General features: G+C 45.7%; 1 protein-coding gene across 3 annotated transcripts in view; it reads right to left on the bottom strand.

Annotated features, from left to right (window-relative positions):
* Positions 1-18,447, bottom strand: part of ADAM12 (ADAM metallopeptidase domain 12) — a 185,470-nt gene that overhangs the window by 12,968 nt on the left and 154,055 nt on the right. For 2 of the 3 annotated variants that reach the window (XM_035137598.2, XM_035137597.3), the window contains exons 15-16: positions 8,089-8,197; positions 7,788-7,986 (exon numbers count right to left, since the gene is read on the bottom strand). In XM_035137598.2, the coding sequence (XP_034993489.1) occupies positions 7,788-7,986; positions 8,089-8,197 (308 nt within the window). Of the gene's footprint in view, positions 1-7,787; positions 8,198-18,447 lie in introns of all 3 variants that reach the window. The other variant, XM_035137595.3, reaches the window with a different exon arrangement.

The following is an 18,447-nucleotide window of genomic DNA, read 5'->3' as shown; positions in this document are numbered from 1 at the left end:
CAATGGGGGCCCAAACTCCAGCCCTTGCTGCCTCAGGAGCCACAGGAGTGCCCCCCCCGGTGTGGACCCGCAGCTTGCCTCAGAATTACCCTAGCGACTATTATGCAGGGAATGCGCTGGGACCAATTTCGGGGTCCAGAAAGGGTGTGTGACTATTACACGGTGGCGACCGGTATGCAGTGAAATATGGTAATATATCCTTTTACTAATACCCATCATAAAATTGTCTACTCTGATTTCAAGTTTAGACTCATTTAAGACAGCTATAAAGAATAACTGGTACAACTTTTATTTAACAATTATAACTACACCAACAATGTGGTACTAGAATAACACAGTAGGGGCCCAAATAGTTTGATATTAGAATTTTATTCTCCAGGCTACAATTAAAGGGTCAAATCCCTCTAGATATCACAAGATGGCTGCTCTCAGACTATTTCCTCCTCTGTGATTGTCCCAAAGCATTCAACAGAATATGTGCCAGGTATTTTAAGTTGCAAAAATGGGTGTGTCAATACCCTTGCATTTGGTTGCTAGGGTTCACTATGAATGAAGGTAGACCATAATACAGTAAATCACAGGGTGTTCATTGTCAGTTCAACTTTGTAAATTGCATGTTAGGTGGGCTGTTTCCCTTGCTTTAAGTGCTATATTAATTTATATATTAATCTTTTGCCTTTTTTAAAAAAGGAAACACTTTAAGGAAAATTCTGGGCACCAGCATCCACCTGCTGCAAACTTGCAGGACCGTATCTTTGGTCTTTCCTGTTACAGCTTCAGGTGAACAACCAGGTAGCTGGCAAAAAAAGGTAAATTTTAGCTTTTATTTTTTTAAATGAGGTTTTCACTCTGGTTCATTTGAGCTGCCTGATCACAGTAAATGGATCTATCACTGCAGTTTTGCCTAAAAGCATTACTTGATTGAAATAATGGCTTTGACAAAAGAACCTTAATGTTTCTTTAATGGCTTTAGGATTTTCTATGAGTAGGAAATTCACCTGCAGAGGCAGCTTCTCACTCACACTGGTTCTCTGCAGTGTGTGTGCATGTGTGTCTGAACCTCTGTGTGTGAGAGGGCAGTTTGCAGTTGTGAACTGACAGAGATAGAGAGCTGAGAATCCTTAGCCAGAGTTACGGTAGTTCGGAACTAGAGCACAGCATTGCAAGGACTGCACAAGTTACTTCCTGTGAATCTGCTGTCCGCTATAGGAGCGCTTGCTTACATCTTCACCTATGTGCTGCCTGCATATTTGTTAATAAAGCAAATATCTGAAAGTTTTACCCCATTGCTATTTCATCCAAAGGTAATTAAACGAATGGCACTGCCCCTGGAACTTCTCACTTGATAAAGAAGTGGGAAGCATGTATCAGCATGAAACCTGGGGTGGCGCTGTCCTCCAGCACAGAGGCAACATAATCCATCAGCTGGAAGCTCTAGGGCAATGTCCAATCCCTACTTATGCAATTTCTCGCTTGAAGCAAAAAACAAAGCAATACAGGAGGGAAGAGATATGGAGAAAGTGTTCACCTCATATGCTAAAATCATTTGCATTGTTGAAAGCAGGTGCAATATCTGCCCACCACTCCCCAAACCCCACTTCCAGCTGGCTAAATTCAAGGCACACAAAAACCAGATGTTTCTACACTTTCCCTCACACATTTCTTCAGCCTCTATCTGGGCAAGCAATCTTGTAACAGTTCAAAGACATAGTCCAGGCAGACAAAGTCAGGGAGCGAATGGAGAAGGGCTGGTAAAGGATATGGCCCAGGCAGAGTCCCCAAATGGGCCAGAAATAGAGCTCATCTACTCAGGATTAGCCAACATCATGTCCTCCCATCAGCCACCTGGCCTTTGGCCAGGCACAATGAGTTGTCTAACATGAGGTCCTCTGGTGGGCCTCATGTTGGCTACTCCAGTACTACATTCAGAAAGTTATGGCAGTATCCCTCCACCTATTCACAAACTAATTTCCTCTTGGAATCCCATGCATGCAGAGTTGCACTTTAGATATAGCCATAATCTTCGCATTGGGCTAAAAAAGATGCATTTACATTTTATCTCTGGAGAAATGAACAAACAGGGAGTGGCATGTAATCAAAAGCATTCATTTGAGACTTTATGCAATTGTTACAGAGAGTTAACTTCACTATTCCACTGTAGCTGAAAGGCCAGGACAAAGCAAGATTGACACCACAATAAAAGCAGAGCACAATGCAAACTAAAACGACCCATTTACAGGTTGTCTGATAAATCATCCAAGTTGAGAAAAGACTATATGCTGCTGGAATGAGTATTAGATGCCAGGTCAACAGTCAGATATATGACATATAGCACCTGCACACCTCTAAATTTGGGGCTTATTTCAGCAGGAATAAAAGTCAATCACAATCATATAAGAAGGGTGTGGGGTGTGGGGTGAAGTATAAGACAACAAGGCTGCTTAAGCAAGGCAGATATTCCCTATGGGCAAGAGGAAAAATGGGAAGAAAGTGAAGCAGCATCAAAACACATAAGGAAGGAACATGGTATAAGGAAGGTGGTATACCGTAATTACAGCATGGTTCACAAACAAGTAACCTAGAATTCAATGGTACACAGAATTCTGTTCACATTAAAATGGCAGCTGTTAAAATCATGCATACTTAGAGCTGAGACTGGTAACTAGGATAGCCATTCACATATCACTAAAGAGTATGAAAGACATCACCAAAAAGTACATAGATTTGCATAAAATTTGTTGCTGCTAATTTCTATATATACGGTACTTGCAAATTTAGGAATAAATATTACTTAAACAGAAATACATCTCATGCACAGTCTTCTGTCCAGATTCTGACTGATGGACAACTTGTGCTCCCTGGACTTGTAGTGCAGAGCCCTGCAAATAGTGGACTCCTTCAAACAGAGGACTGTCCTCTGACAAATCTCTAAACAAGAGGAGTAATCTTGTAAAATAGGACACATAGCCACCCTATCTGCAGCCTACTAAAAGCTTGTAAGTAAAGTGGGGATGGTTACATTTTGACAGAACTAATTCAGTTTATGCTTATAGATCTAATATGTTTCAGTTTCACACATCAGCCATTCAAATACAAAATTGGTAATGTTTTAGTGTGTGTGTGTGTGTGTGTGTGTGTGTGTGTGTATATATATATATGTGTGTGTGTGTGTGTGTGTGTGTGTGTGTGTGTGTGTGTGTGTGTGTGTGTATAGGACCTAGGTGGCACTGTGGGTTAAACCACAAAGTCTAGGGCTTGCTGATCAGAAGGTCGGCGGTTCGAATCCCTGCAACGGGGTGAGCTCCCATTGTTCGGTCCCAGCTCCTGCCCACCTAGCAGTTCGACAGCACATCAAAGTGCAAGTAGATAAATAGGGACCACCCCGGCAGGAAGGTAAACGGCGTTTCCGTGCGCTGCTCTGGTTCGCCAGAAGCAGCTTTGTCATGCTGGCCACATGACCCGGAAGCTGTCTGCGGACAAACGCCGGCTCCCTCGGCCTATAGAGCGAGATGAGCGCCGCAACCCCAGAGTCGGACACGACTGGACCTGATGGTCAGGGGCCCCTTTACCTTTACCTAAGTATATATAAGGCTCTGCCTTCTATTCAGTCAATTCATTGGTCTTTCTAGCTTATGCCAGTCTCCACAAATACTGATTTCGTACCAGAGGACTCCCTTCTAGCAGTCTCTTTGAACAAATGTTTTAAATATAGTTTTATAACCATAAATTACAATGCTCTTCTGCACTTTGTTTTTGTCAAAAGGAGTAGAGTTTTGCTCCTGTACAATTCTCATTGCATTGGAGCAACCTGGAACATAAAACTGAACTCATAATCACATTATGTTTAAAGTTTGCTGCCAGTGGGAACTAACTACAGTGGGAACTATTGAAACCTCAAAAGCAATCATAAGTTTTGAGGCTTTGACAAAATATACCCACGTCTTCTCTTGAAATGCAATCTGTCAATAACACAGAAGTCCCCTTTAACACTGCTTGTTTCAAATTCTTAGCTGTAGTTTCCCATGTCTTTTCATAATTTTGTTTTCTTGGATTACCACTGTACATAGAAATCCTGGCAAAATCTGTGCACAGATACATTAAGCAATATGCTTCTTTTTCCCTTAGAACTGAAAGGCTTTGCCTTTGTCTTGCAGAAGCTGCTGTTCATCTTGGCAACGTCCCCAGATTTGAAGCATGCCAAAGCAAATAGCTAATGAACAAGCAGACGGAAGTATCAGTCAAAAGCCACTACGTATATAATGTTATTATTTGTCAGGCCAAGGTATTTTCTGTAAGCCAATACGAAACACCATGAGCTCCAGGAAATACAGTACAGCAACGTGTGAATTAATTTTTGCAAAAAAACTGCTTATGTGGTGATCACTTGTAGCCGAATAAGATTGTCTTCCATGAACACATGAGTCCGTTAGTGACTGTGGAGGCTAATTCTGGATCTACACATCTTTCCACAGTGGGGACATAGGTTTCCGGGCGAAAGTTGATCAAGGTGAGGGTTTGCCAGATGTGCCTTCCTCTTAATACGCTTCTCCCTTTTGTCCTGAGTTTGAGCGTCTTCAACGTCCACAACACCTTTGGTAAAGGCTGTTCTCCAATTGGAGCACTCATAGGCCAGTGTTTCCCAGTTGTCGGTTTTTATACTACTTTTTAAAGATTTGCCTTGAGACAGTCTTTAAACCTCTTTTGTTGACCACCAGCATTGCACTTTCCATTTGTAACTTCGGAATAGAGTAGTTGCTTTAAAGGTAAAGGTAAAGGTAAAGGGACCCCTTACCATTAGGTCCAGTCGTGACCGACTCTGGGGTTGCGGCGCTCATCTCGCTTTATTGGCCGAGGGAGCCGGCGTACAGCTTCCAGGTCACGTGGCCAGCATGACTAAGCCACTTCTGGTGAACCAGAGTAGCACACGTAAACACCGCTTACCTTCCCGCCGGAGTGGTACCTATTTATCTACTTGCACTTTGAGGTGTTTTCGAACTGCTAGGTTGGCAGGAGCTGGGACCAAGCAATGGGAGCTCACCCCGTCGCGGGGATTCGAACTGCCAACCTTCTGATTGGCAAGCCCTAGGCTCTGTGGTTTAACCCACAGTGTCACCCGCGTCCTTAGAGTAGTTGCTTTAGAAGACGATAATCAGGCATCCGAACAACATGACCAGTCCAACGAAATTGATGTTGATGAATCATTGCTTTGAGACTGGTGATCTTTGCTTCTTCCAGTACACTGGCATTAGTTCGCCTGTCTTCCCAAGTGATATGTAACATTTTTCAGAGACACCATTGATGGAATCTTTCGAGGAGTTGGAGGTGGTGTTTATACGTGACCCATGTTTCATGAGCATACAGTAAGGTTGGTTGTACAATAGCTTTGTAAACAAGCATTTTGGTTTTCCTCTGAATTCCCTGCTCCTCAATACTCTGCACTTCAACCAGGAGAAAGCTGCACTCACAGAGCTCATGCGATGCTGGATTTCAGCATCAATGTTGGCCCTTGTGGAAATATAACTGTCCAGGTAGGAGAAGTGATCGAACACTCTCCGTTACACCATTGAGTTGGATTTGTGGTGCTGCAGAGGGGTTGTTTTGTGCTTGTTGGTGCAGCATTTTGATTTTTTGGATGTTGAGCGATAGGCCAAGCTTTTCATAAGCTTCTGCCAAGATATTTAAGATGGTTTGGAAGTCATCCTCTGAGCATGCACACACTACGTTGTCATCAGCATATTGAAGCTCTATGACAGAAGTTATGGTAACCTTACTCTTTGCTTTCAGCCTATTCAGATTGAAGAGCTTTCCATCTCTTTGATGTATCTGTTCTTTATCTTTTAGAAGTGTGGTACCACCTGTTGAGAGTAGGGGGCATATGCCATGATTTATTGGTCCATAGATGGTCCTTGTGGCTTTAAAGAAACACTGTGCATCATGAGTGTTAGCTAAGTGCTGGATCTCTTGAGCTTCTTTTATCTACCAGGTGTTCTTTAGTTCTTTGGTTCTTCTTTGAACCTTAGCGTTGGCACAGGTTTTTATCTCTCTGCCAGATCTGAAAGGTCTTCCTTTTTAATAATGCGTTCAATCTCACTATCATTCTCATCAAACCACTCCTGTTGTTTCTTGGTTTGGTATCCAATAGTTTGTTCACAGGCTGCAATAAGGGATGTCTTTAGCTTGGGTCCAGCTTTCCTCAATGTTATCAGGGAACTCCGAAAGCGGATGGTCCTTAAGAGGTGTTTGGAAGCAATCCCACTTAATAGGTTTTTGAAGGGCTTGAGTGTTAATTTTGTGTCTTGGTTTCCTTCCTTGAAGCCTATGTTGAGGTATAATCTTGATAGCCATTGTGGAATGTATTAATTGGTGATCTGTCCAGCAGTTGATGGCGCTTGTAGCCCCACCTTCCCAATTTCTTAAATAAATTCAACAGTCCACAATTAGACTCTGGGAGAAATGGTTGTATAGTGCAATACTTTTCGGAATGTATGTCCTCGGATCTGCAAGTACTGAATCTGTCTAAGCCCAAATGGGTTTAGGTTGTCTATGAGTTATCTTTATGTGTATAGAAACACACTATTCTAATTATCTCAACCCATTTCAATCTGGGTTCATGCCTAGTTTTGAGACAGACTTGGTTTGGTCGCTCTGATTGATTACTTTTTTGCAGGAGAGGGATGGGCGAATGCAACCCTGTTGCCTCTGCTTGATCTCACAGCAGCCTTTAATACTGCTGGCAATAGTATCCTCTTAAACTGCATGCATGAGATAGGGGTACTGCTCTATGGTGGCTCTACTCTTACTTATAAGGCCAGTGCTAGTGAATAGCACTAGGTGACTGTTTTGGCTTCCTGGCAATTAAACTGCCAGTTGCCACAAGGCATCACCTTGTCCACAGTGCTATTTAACATCTCTGTGGAGAATCCTTTTTAGCCCTAGGGCAGTATTCTGTTCTGGCCAACCTTCTGAGGGCTATAAGCCAGTGGTGGGTGAGGCTAGAGGCAAAGGTAGATGGAGCAATTATAGTGAATTTTTTCTTTGTTCAGTAGGTCATAGTGGCAAGTTACAAATGTCTCCTGGAGACCCATTCATTTATGCAGACTTTTCTTGGCTCATAAGGTCCACCACACTGATCTTTTTATTGTTTTATTAATGTTTCACTGAATGTTTTATTGATGGATGCACTGTTTCTAATTTATATTTCTTTGTTCTTTTGGTTATAATCCTGTGATACTGATATTTTAAATGGACTTTTATGAAAATTAAACTACTCGGGGATTTTCCATATTAAATTGTATGCAAATATTATAAGTGAATAACTTAAACTCTCTCATCAGCACAGCTGATTCTTCTGGATACAGAAAATACTGTAAATTACATTCAGTGGTGAACTAATAATCAAGCAGATATGCAGCTCAACATTTAGCCACCATCACTCACTCTTTCTTCATTCAATTCTATTCAGAAATAATTTGTCAATAGTTGGCTGCAGCATGTTAAAATTCAGACAGAATGACTTTCACTGGCACAATAAATTCCTTTTTCAGCACTTTTATGTAAAAATTGATAGTCAGGCCTTCTGGCTAAACAACAAACTGATTCCATTCATTCTCAAAAAAACTCTTGAGTATACTTAAACAGCATAATTGTTTGCATAAGCATCTTCATTTGGCCTGCCAAACCTTTACTACAAAATGCAGAAAGTGTGACTTTCATTTGTAAAGACCAAGACTGAGTTTTCCTTTAGACACACAGACTGGATTATTGGGAATAATATTTTTCAACCTTACTTTTCCATCTTCACATTTTGTTCCAGCAAGGACAAGACCAGGGTCAGGCATGTCATCGCCCAGGTATACGTGGGTTCCACGGCATAGAATTTTGCCTCCTTCTTGTAATGGGATGTTTGTTTCTATGGAGACAGCATTGGTACCAATTACAGGTCGATTTGCTCCCCCTTGACACTGAATTTTTCCACACTTAGCATCTCTAAAGGGAAAAGAAATAATGTTAATCATTTTAATGATGTTAGCATCTAACATTGGCACAGTTCCAACCTCTTTTCCAATTAGGCACGACAAGAGCATATACCTGGGTTCACATTTGGCAAACGAACTTTTGGAATCCTTTCCACAGTTTCCGTAAGGATCACCTGCAGAATTGACTCTCTCAAAGCATATCCCAGGGGCAGGTTTAGCACCTACAAAAGAAGCAAAGCCATATCAATCTTATAAAGTATGCAACACCCTGATCTTGGTAGGGGACAGCAGAGGAAGGGAGTGGAGAAGGAAACAAAAGGTTTTGTTGAAGCTGTGCTGGACTCTAAATTGATTGGGGGGGAGGCATGTGGGGAGCATTCACAGGTTTCACTGTGGACTAAAACTTCCTTCAAATAGTTGTCTTGCTCCATTGGGAGGCCTACCGTAATACTTAAGGCTCACCCAGCTGGCCCTGAATGCAGAGATTCATGACACAGTTTCATTAGCTTAAATGTTTCTGGATACTTCAACTGCTGCTAGCTCCTTCCAGACCTCACAACTGAAAGGAACCAGTGACAGATACATCGTCCAAGATTTGCCAACCTCAGAGCTTATGACAGCTCTTCTAAAGAGATGCCAAGAAGGAATCTTGTGAGGTGGGAAAAGACACACATCACAACCCTGCCCCTTCTGTGCACCATTTAAAGCAACTGAAGCCTTTCGGGGTCTAAATCTGATAGCTTGTAGGTTCAGGTGGCTGGGTGCTCATTAGATTATCTGGGGGGAAAGGTGTGCCCCTCCTCTGGCAATGGCAGGATGGTTCTTTTCAAGCTCATGGCCCTTTCTTGGTCATTTTGTCTCATCGCACACACCACCTTTGATGGCTCCTGTTCATGCTTATTTGGAAATAAACCCCACGGTGTTCAATAGGAATAACTTTCTAATAAATACACTTAGGACTGCAACCTAAAGCCAACAAAAATATGCAAAACTGTCCTATATATGTTTTACATATTATTCTTAATACAACACTTGCCAAAATCATGTTGTAACAAATAAATACCTAGAACACAAATGGGGAGCCTCAGGCTTGAGAGCTGAATACAGCATTTCATCCCTCCCTTTTAGTCCCTCAGGACTCTACCCAAGCCACAACCACTCAGCAGCCCCAATCTAAGCCTTCCTCAGGCCATTTTTGTCTTGCTGGACTTTGTCCTTGAATTGTAATAAAGCTTCTTGTGTGTGTGCGTGCATGTAGAGACCTGATTTTTGCTTAACTGGAATGTAAACAAAGGTAAGAATCACATCCACTGTTGCACTTGCTTTGCCCCTGTCCATGCCCAGTTTTAACCTGGTAAGCCACCTTCACCTATCCCTTTCCCCCACTACCACCCAACATCAGCCTGGGCCCCTCAGAAGAGGCCCATGAGGGAATACAACCCATTCCACAGCCCTGATGCAGAAAGTATTGGGAAGTGTGTGTCCACACAATTCGGAGCAAGGCACAGAGAAATTAAGAATGATGATGATGATGATAATAATAATAATAATAATAATAATAATAATAATAATAATTTATTTATACCCCGCCCATCTGGCTGGGTTTCCCCAGCCACTCTGGGTGGCTTCCAGAGGGATATTAAAATACAATAATCTATTAAACATTAAAAGCTTCCCTAAACAGGGCTGCCTTCAGATGTCTCCAGAAGGCTAACACAGCTATTTTTTTCATGATAAAGTCATACAGACAAAAATTAAATATAAATGGCTCATAGTTGCCTAAGTATATTAAAGCAGTATTTCCTATTATTATTATTATTTTATATTAAACCAGTATTTCCTGTCTGAATCACCTTGCCGACAAAGGTCCGTATAGTTAAAGCTATGGTTTTCCCAGTAGTGATGTATGGAAGTGAGAGCTGGACCATAAAGAAGGCTGATCGCCGAAGAATTGATGCTTTTGAATTATGGTGCTGGAGGAGACTCTTGAGAGTCCCATGGACTGCAAGAAGATCAAACCTATCCATTCTTAAGGAAATCAGCCCTGAGTGCTCCCTGGAAGGACAGATCGTGAAGCTGAGGCTCCAATACTTTGGCCACCTCATGAGAAGAGAAGAATCCTTGGAAAAGATCCTGATGTTGGGAAAGATTGAGGGCACTAGGAGAAGGGGACGACAGAGGACAAGATGGTTGGACAGTGTTCTCGAAGCTACGAACATGAGTTTGACCAAATTGCGGGAGGCAGTGCAAGACAGGAGTGCCTGGCGTGCTATGGTCCATGGGGTCACGAAGAGTCGGACACGACTAAACGACTAAACAACAACAAAAATTTCCTGTCTGACATTTTCTTCTGGTCCCAACTCTATTCCATTACAATGTGAAAGGACACATCTCTTCTAGAAAACAAACTGAACAGTTTAAAGAAAGTCCAACCTTCTCATAGGCGTGCTATTATAATTTTAAATATGTATTACTGAGGACAGGATGACAGTGGCATAATACACTTTAGAAAGGCCCAATATATTCTATGGATACTAATTTGAAGCAGCTTAAGATGGGTCATCAGCATGGAATGCAATAATCTTTCAATCCATTATGGGCTGCTCCCATTTCCAACTAGGGTTCTATGTTCCAGAACATGATGACTTGAGAATCTAACTTCATTAGGGAGACAATCCTATATCCTTGAATAGCATTTTAAATACCTGAGGCTGCAGTCCTAAGACATATCCTCACAATTAAATCTACTGAATCCAATGGGGCTTTATTCTGACTAAATAGGTATAGGGTGGCACTTAGGCTGCAATCTTAAGTGTGCAATCTATTGAGTAAACAGCACTGAGCTCAATGAGATTTCTGAGTGAACATGTTTAAGACTGGTTGGACTCCATCTATATTATGATAGCCTCAAAATAAGCCACCTCTCAAACAAAACACACATAAAGAAACACTCAATGTTTAAGTTGTAATGAAGCATGTAATTGCTTGGGAAGTTATTAAGACTGGGCCCCCATAAGCATAATTAATAGAGTGACATCAGACAGGACTGGGGATGCCCAGGTTCAAATCCCCACTTGGTCATGAAACTCACTGGGTGAACTTGGGCCACAGTCTATCTCCCAGCCTAACCTACCTCACAGGGTTGTTGCGAGGATCAAATGTTCAGATGAGAGAATCATGTATAATGCACTGACTTCCTTGGGGGGAAAGGCAGGAAATAAATGTGATAAATAAATTTTGTAGGTGGGTTGCTCCTAAAAGAGCATATTTAAATTATGTATTATACATGGAATGGGTGGAGAAACCAAATGTGATTTAAAATAATTACAGAACTAAAGATTAAAATTGTAATTAGCTACCTTCATTTCATAGTCAGTAGCCCGACTAATGGAATATCTTCAACTGAAGATTAGCTTAATGTTATATTAAAAAAAGTTAAAGTGCAATCCACCTAGATTTAAATGGTCTACTGATCTCTCAAGCTCATAACTCAAATGCCATTTCATGCATTACTGAAAAGTGAGGAAGCAAACATACAATCTTGCTCTTTACCACTTTGCTGTGAACTAGGAATCAACAGGGCCATATTTATATAAGCTGTTGCACTAGCAGAAGTTATTGCAAGGATTCCTGCTCGTGCCATGGGAATCCTTCCTCTCCCTCCCCCATGTGCACCTCACCCCATCCGCAGAGTGGGAAAAAGTTCCATTGTACAAGGACTATCTTTGCACTGACGGAACCTAAGCTTTTGTGCTGTGCTGAATACAAGCCATGCATATGAAAACTATGGAAAGTCTGTCCTCAACAAGAGCAGCACACAGAGTACAAAGTGAGGTAGTAGTTGCAGCACCATGGAATGCTCTATGTGACAAATGTTCCAATAAAGTACGGTATAAGCCAGAACAGAAGCCTTTTATGGAACCAGGCTTGATCCTTCTTCCTAGGCTCTGCCCCTTCATTGAGGAGTGGAATACCTTAAAGAACTAGGCCCCTTGTTTGGAGTCTAGCGTTCTTACTCCTGGACTTCACTCCGTATGTTGCCTGGACCAATGGGCTTTTAGCACAGGCAGCTGGTGGAGAGTTACATCTCTGTCTATAACCTTCTCGTTGCAAACCAGGATATATGGCATAGTCAGGAATGAATGACATATAAATGGATATTTCTTATCAAGATCAGTTTGAAGAGTGCTTTTTAGTCTTTACAAGCTAGTCCTACAAGTCCAAAAGGGGTAGCTTTGCTGTAGCCTTAGCTTTTTGCACTTTTATAGCTAAGTGTAGCTTTTATAGCTGGGCTCTTTACCCTTTTTTACAAAAAGATTGCACACTGTGTATTCCAGCACAGAATATAAGCAGTGCTCAGCCTGAAAAGATGGGACATGCAAGGGAGCTGAAAATGCTTTTTCTCAATGTGTAACCTGAGGAAGCTATGTGTTAAAAGTTTCAGTGCAGCTTTCAAGGCACTGCCATGGTTGAAACCAAAAGGGGCAACTGCGGATTACGTTCTGTCTGAGTGCTGAACAAATGTGATATCAATGAATCGGAAGAAAGCCATTGGGAGAATAGTTGGCTTCCATGTATCGAATTAGGAACAACTATTATTTATTTATTTATTTATACCCCGCCCATCTGGCTGGGCCTCCCCCACCACTCTGGGCAGCTTCCAACAAATACCAAAATACATTAAAATATCACATATTAAAAACTTCCCTAAACAGGGCTGCCTTTAGGTGTTTTCTAAATGTCGTAGTTGTTTATCTCCTTGACCTCCGATGGGAGTGTGTTCCACAGGGCGGGCGCCGCTACCAAGAAGGCCCTCTGCCTGGTTCCCTGTAGCTTTGCTTCTTGCAGTGAGGGAACCGCCAGAAGGCCTTCAGCACTGGATCTCAGTGTCCGGGCTGAACAATGGGGGTGGAGACTGTTAGAATAATGGGGTGTCAATCCCAATATTCTTTACTACTGCCACTGGCTTCGGTTAAGAAGACAGCAAACAATCGTAGGGTTTTAATCTACGTTTATTTAGAGAGTGTGGTTCAAGTGTGTTCGCCATCACTCTCCAGTTCAGAAGTGAAAGTAGAAACAGAACAAAGAAACATCACATGACAGGAGATCAAGTTACAGCCTAGCTCCTGTGTGGGAAAGTACAGCAGTCTCATAAAGTAAACAATCAGCCACATGCAGCATCTGTGCCATGTAGAGGATTTATGCTAACAGATGCTTCAGGTATATAGGTCCGAGGCCTATGTATTTATTGATGATCTGGAAAGACACAATGGGTGGCAGTATCCAAGCACAAAGTTCCACTAGTGCAATATGTTTTAACTGTGCAATGGAACTTATCCACCCACTCATTTCCCTGTGCACCTTCTGTAAATTTGCTCCAGAGAGTTAGGGAAACTCCCAGAGCAGATTTAAGGGGTCACACTAAAGCTTGAAATCTCTAAGGTATCAAAAGGCTGTGAATATCACTAAATCTCTCTCTGAGACTGGCTGTCCTTAAAGATCAGGAAGTTTCTCACATCTGGATCAATTTAAGAAAGAACGACGATGACAATAACAACAACAACAACCCCACCCTCCATGTCTGTCTTTCTCGTTCATAAATCATAAGCAATAATCATAACTTTATTGATATGCTGAATAAAATGTGCAGGAAAGGGTATAAAGTTAATTTTAATGCTTTTGGAATGCTTGAAGTGCCTTTCTTGATTGCTCAATGAAAGGCAAATGCATTGGAGTAGAATGTGCACATGCAGAATTCTTCTGATGAGCTAGGCCGAGGAGAAAAATTAAACTGAAAGGCTGTGAGTATCTTTCCGACTGATTTTTCACTTTCAGGCTTAAAAATCACACTTCAACCGGAGCATTCTCTCACTTCCATTACATAAAGGAATTTAACAGTGAATAGAGAAATTTTACAAATGGCTCTCTCTCTCTCTCTCTCTCTCTCTCTCTCTACTGAATACATTCATGCAGTGGCTAACTTGAGATCTGCCCTGCTGCATCAGGCCAAAAGGTCCACTTTTGTCCAGTATTCTGTTTCCAACAGTGCACAGACAGATGTCTCCAGATGTCCAAGGGCACAAAGACTTCCTTATTGTTCCTTCCTAGCATATGTGAAATATACTCGGAGTCGAGAGTGAATTTCATGCTCTTTATTCAGCTCATAGTCATCAAGGAGGAGAAGAGAAGACGAATGGCTCTTTTCCCAAAACCATCTGCTTATATACATTATTTACACAATGGGCCTTGCGTGATTGGCTACTTCAGGGCTACACCTGTGGGCCAATTATATTGTGGATTGACTTCTGCCTGCAGCCTGATTGGCTGCTCCTACAGGCCAATCAGGTAGCAGATTCACTTCTGCCAGCCGCCTGATTGGCTGCTCCAGCAGGCCAATCAGGTTGCGGATTCACTTCCACCTGGAGTTGGATTGGGTAGCTCCCGCTGATTCTGAATCCTATTGTTCTAGGATTCAGCTCAGAACATAACACCCCTCCCCTCTAAGTTCCAGTCCTGCCCGGGAAGTTGCATTCGTAGTCCCCAAGGTCTGCTGGCCTCCTCCGTGTGCGTTGTGGCCTGGGGTGTTCCTTGGTCAGGGGTTCTGGTTCTGGCTCGTGTTCCGAGGCTGCTGGCTGTGCCGGGGCTGTCTGGTCTGGCGCCACTGAACCACTAGGTTGTGACTCTGGTTCCGGTGTCCTTCCAGCCTCGGGGCGCCCCTCTGTGCCTACTGCTTCTGCTTCCCCTGCCCACCCCTCTCGCTCTACAGGCCTCACTGCCCTGCTGTCCCCTTGGGACCCCTCTGTCCCGCTCTCCTCCCGGGTTCCTCCTGGGAATCGTCGCCGTAGCTGGTCGCAGTGGCGGCACCAACATTGGCCCCCTTCCGTTAGTACCTCGTACGACACGGGACCGGTCACCTTGGTGACTGTGGCGGGTACCCATGCTGGGCCTGCCCCAAAATTCTTTGCATACACTGGGTCCTGGGCCACAAATGTCCGGGGGTTCCTGCCTTTCCCCTCCACTACCTCATCCTGAGCTCTGTCGGGGTGAAGTCGGTCCAGTCTAGTTGCAAGGCGCCGGCCCATGAGTAGTTCAGCTGGGCTCCGGCCCGTCGTTGTGCTTGGGGTGCTGTGCTGTGCTAGAAGAAATGCGGCAAGGCGGTATTCCCAGTCCCCTTGTGTTATGCGGCGGAGGCTGTCCTTGGTGGTCCGCACCATGCGCTCCGCTTGGCCATTGGTGGCAGGGTGGAATGGTGCTGAGCGGATGTGGCGGATGGCGTTCTGCGCTGTGAAGGTCTGGAACTCCTCTGACGTGAATGCGGTTCCATTGTCCGAGACGAGGGTGTCAGGGAGCCCGTGGGTTGCAAACAGCTTACGTAGTACCCGGATGGCTGCCGCCGTAGAAGTGGACGGTACCAGTGCGACCTCCAGCCATTTGGTGTAGGAATCCACCACTATGAAGAATGTTTTTCCCTGGAAGGGGCCAGCGAAGTCCACGTGCAAGCGTGACCATGGATGTCGGGCGGACTCCCAGGGCTGGACTGGGGCCCTTGGGGGATCCGGGCGGGATTCTTGGCAGGTCTGGCAGTGTTGGACCCAGGCCTCTATCTCTCTGTCAATCCCCGGCCACCACACATAACTCCTGGCAAGGGCCTTCATCCTCACTACCCCTGGGTGTGTCTCGTGTAGGGCTGTGAGGACCCTTTTGCGGAGGGGCTGGGGAACAACGACCCTGCTTCCCCATAACAGGCACCCCTTGTGGGCCGACAGTTCATGTTTGCGGTTTGTGTAGCCAGCGAATTCTGGCCCGGGGCTGCTGCTGGGCCATCCTCGCCACACCCAGTCCAGGACCCGGGAGATGACCCTATCTTTTGTGGAATGGTGCGCAACTTCTTGTGCCTGAATGGGTCGGTCGGGAAGCAGCTCCAGGGTCATAACCTCTTGCGCAGGCGCTGGGTCGGGGCCTGTTTCTGGTAGTGGTAGCCTGCTGAGTGCGTCTGCGTGGCCCATCGCCTTCCCAGGGCGGTGGATTAGTGCATACTGGTAGCCGGCAAGGAAAATTGACCACCTGAGGACACGTGGAGACAACACTTGGGGGGTCTGCTTCTCGGGGGCAAACAGGCCAAGCAACGGCTTGTGGTCAGTCACTATGGTAAAGGGCCGCCCGTACAAGAAATCATGGAATTTTTTTACGCCCTTCACGATTGCCAGACCCTCCTTGTCAATCTGTGAGTAGTTTCGTTCGGCTGCAGCAAGCGTCTGGGAGAAGTATGCCACCGGCACCTCTCTTCCATCCGGGAGTTGGTGTCCCAGGACAGCGCCGATGCCATAGGGAGAGGCGTCGCATGCCAGCACCACTGGCAGCCTCTCGTCGAAGTGTGCCAAGACCGAGTTCGAGACGAGCAAGTCCTTGACTGCCTGGAATGCGGCCCTTTGTCGCTGGCCCCACACCCAAGGGGCCCTTTTATCTAGGAGTCTGTGTAGGGGCTCCGCTACCGCTGCCTTATGGGGAAGGAAGGCATGGTAAAAGTTCAATAGTCCCAAGAATGACTGAAGTTCGGGCTTGCTCTTGGGCGCTGGGGCCTCACAAATGGCCCGTACCTTGTCACCGGTTGGATGGACCCCTTCTGCGTCCACCTTAAATCCCAGAAAGTCCATCTGCGGCACTCCCAGTAAACACTTTTCCCGCTTCACCTTGAGGCCCGCCGTCTGGAAACGGTGCAGGACGGAGCGGAGGCGGTCCTCAAATTCCTCTGGTGTGGGCCCGGCGATCAGTACATCATCGAAGAAGGGGGTGACGCCAGGAATCCCTTTAAGGAGAGAGTCCATTAGATTCTGGAATATGCCTGGTGCCACGCTAACGCCAAATTGCAGCCGCTTTACTCTGAATGCCCCTCTGTGCGTCACAATCGTCTGAGCCTCTGCTGTGGCTTCGTCCACAGGCAACTGTTGATACGCTTGGGCCAAGTCCAGTTTGCCAAAGATTTTTGACCCAGCCAGGGTGGCGAGGACATGGCTGACTACTGGCACTGGGTATGCATGGGCCGTGAGAGCCTTGTTTATGGTGCATTTGTAGTCTGCACAGATGCGGACCGAACCGTTAGGCTTGACGGGTGTGACAATTGGAGTTTCCCAGGGGGCGTTGGGCACCGGCTCCAGCACTCCTTGCTCCACGAGCCGGTCCAATTCCTCGTCTATGCGGGGTTTCAGGGCGAACGGGACCCGGCGGGCCTTGTGCCTGATGGGTCGTACAGCGGGGTCTAGCTGTAGGGCAATGGGGGGTCCTGTATATCGTCCCAATGCCCCATCGAAAACCCCTGGAAACTCTTTGCATATGGCGTCCACGTCCACTTGTAAGCTAGTGCGGTTCACCCCGGTAACGGCTAGCCCCAGAGGTCCAAACCATGCCAGTCCCAGTAAGCTAACGTAGGGGCCCTTAACTACCAGCAAGTCCAATTGTTGCTTTCGCCCTCGATATTGCACCCTGAAGGTCCCCACCCCCATTGTAGGGACCTTACGTTTCTGGAAGTCCCGGAGGGTGAATGGGGCCGGCCTTAGTTTGGGACCCCCATTAGGGCACAGTTCCCTTAATGTTCGGGCCGAGATTATGGATAGAGTTGAACCCGTGTCCAGCTCCATGCGGCATGGGGCTCCCTCTATCTGTACCTCTATATAAATTTTCTCTGTGCTGGGATGGGGCAACTGGAATACCTGGTAGTCCGTGATCTCTGTCGAGTTGCCTTGGTGCATGGTGCCGTGTGACCTGGGGCTCCTGGGTCGGTCATCTGATGCTTGTCGACGGGTGAGTCGAGCCCGATACACCCGGGCGATGTGTCCCAATTTTCTGCACTGCCTGCACTCTGCGTTGCGGAAACGACAGGTCCTCCTCTCGTGGTTCTCCCCGCAGCTTGCACAGTTCCCTCCTTCTCGTCGAGGCTGCTGTGGTGTGTGTGCTGCTTGAGTGCGCCGCTGTACTCGGTGTACTTCCTCCCTGTCAGATTCGGATTCGTCGGTGAGGTCTTCGTGGTAGACCCTCGGTTGGGATGGCGGGGCCGGTCGTGCCTCTTGCGTTGACCTCTCGGCGGCTTCGGTTGCCAGGGCTTCCTCCAGAGCAATCTGGAACGTGAGGTCTTTTTTGGCGTAGAGGCGTCGTTGCAACATCTCGTCCCTCAGGCCACCGACGAGGCGGTCACGAAGCATGTTCTCCAACTCTGAGAAGTTGCATAACCGGGCGGCTTGGCGGAGGGAGGTCACAAACCCAGTTATGGTTTCCCCTGGGGCTTGCCGCTTTGCGTAGAAGGCATTTCGGCAAGCTACCACCGAGGGCTGTGGTGAGAAGTGCTCCTTCAGCCGTTCCATTATTGTTTTGTAAGAGACGGTAGCGACATCTCTAGGTGCAAGGAGAGCCCGGGCGATTTCAAACGTCTCCTCTCCACAGACGCTGAAGAATGTCGCCCTCTTCATGGCATCGTTGG

The sequence above is a fragment of the Zootoca vivipara genome, chromosome 5 (assembly GCF_965207765.1).
Source record: "Zootoca vivipara chromosome 5, rZooViv2.hap1.1, whole genome shotgun sequence".
NCBI classification, from domain to species: Eukaryota; Metazoa; Chordata; class Lepidosauria; order Squamata; family Lacertidae; genus Zootoca; species Zootoca vivipara.
Note: the sequence above shows the minus strand (reverse complement) of the source record. Positions and strands in the feature narration are given on the sequence as shown.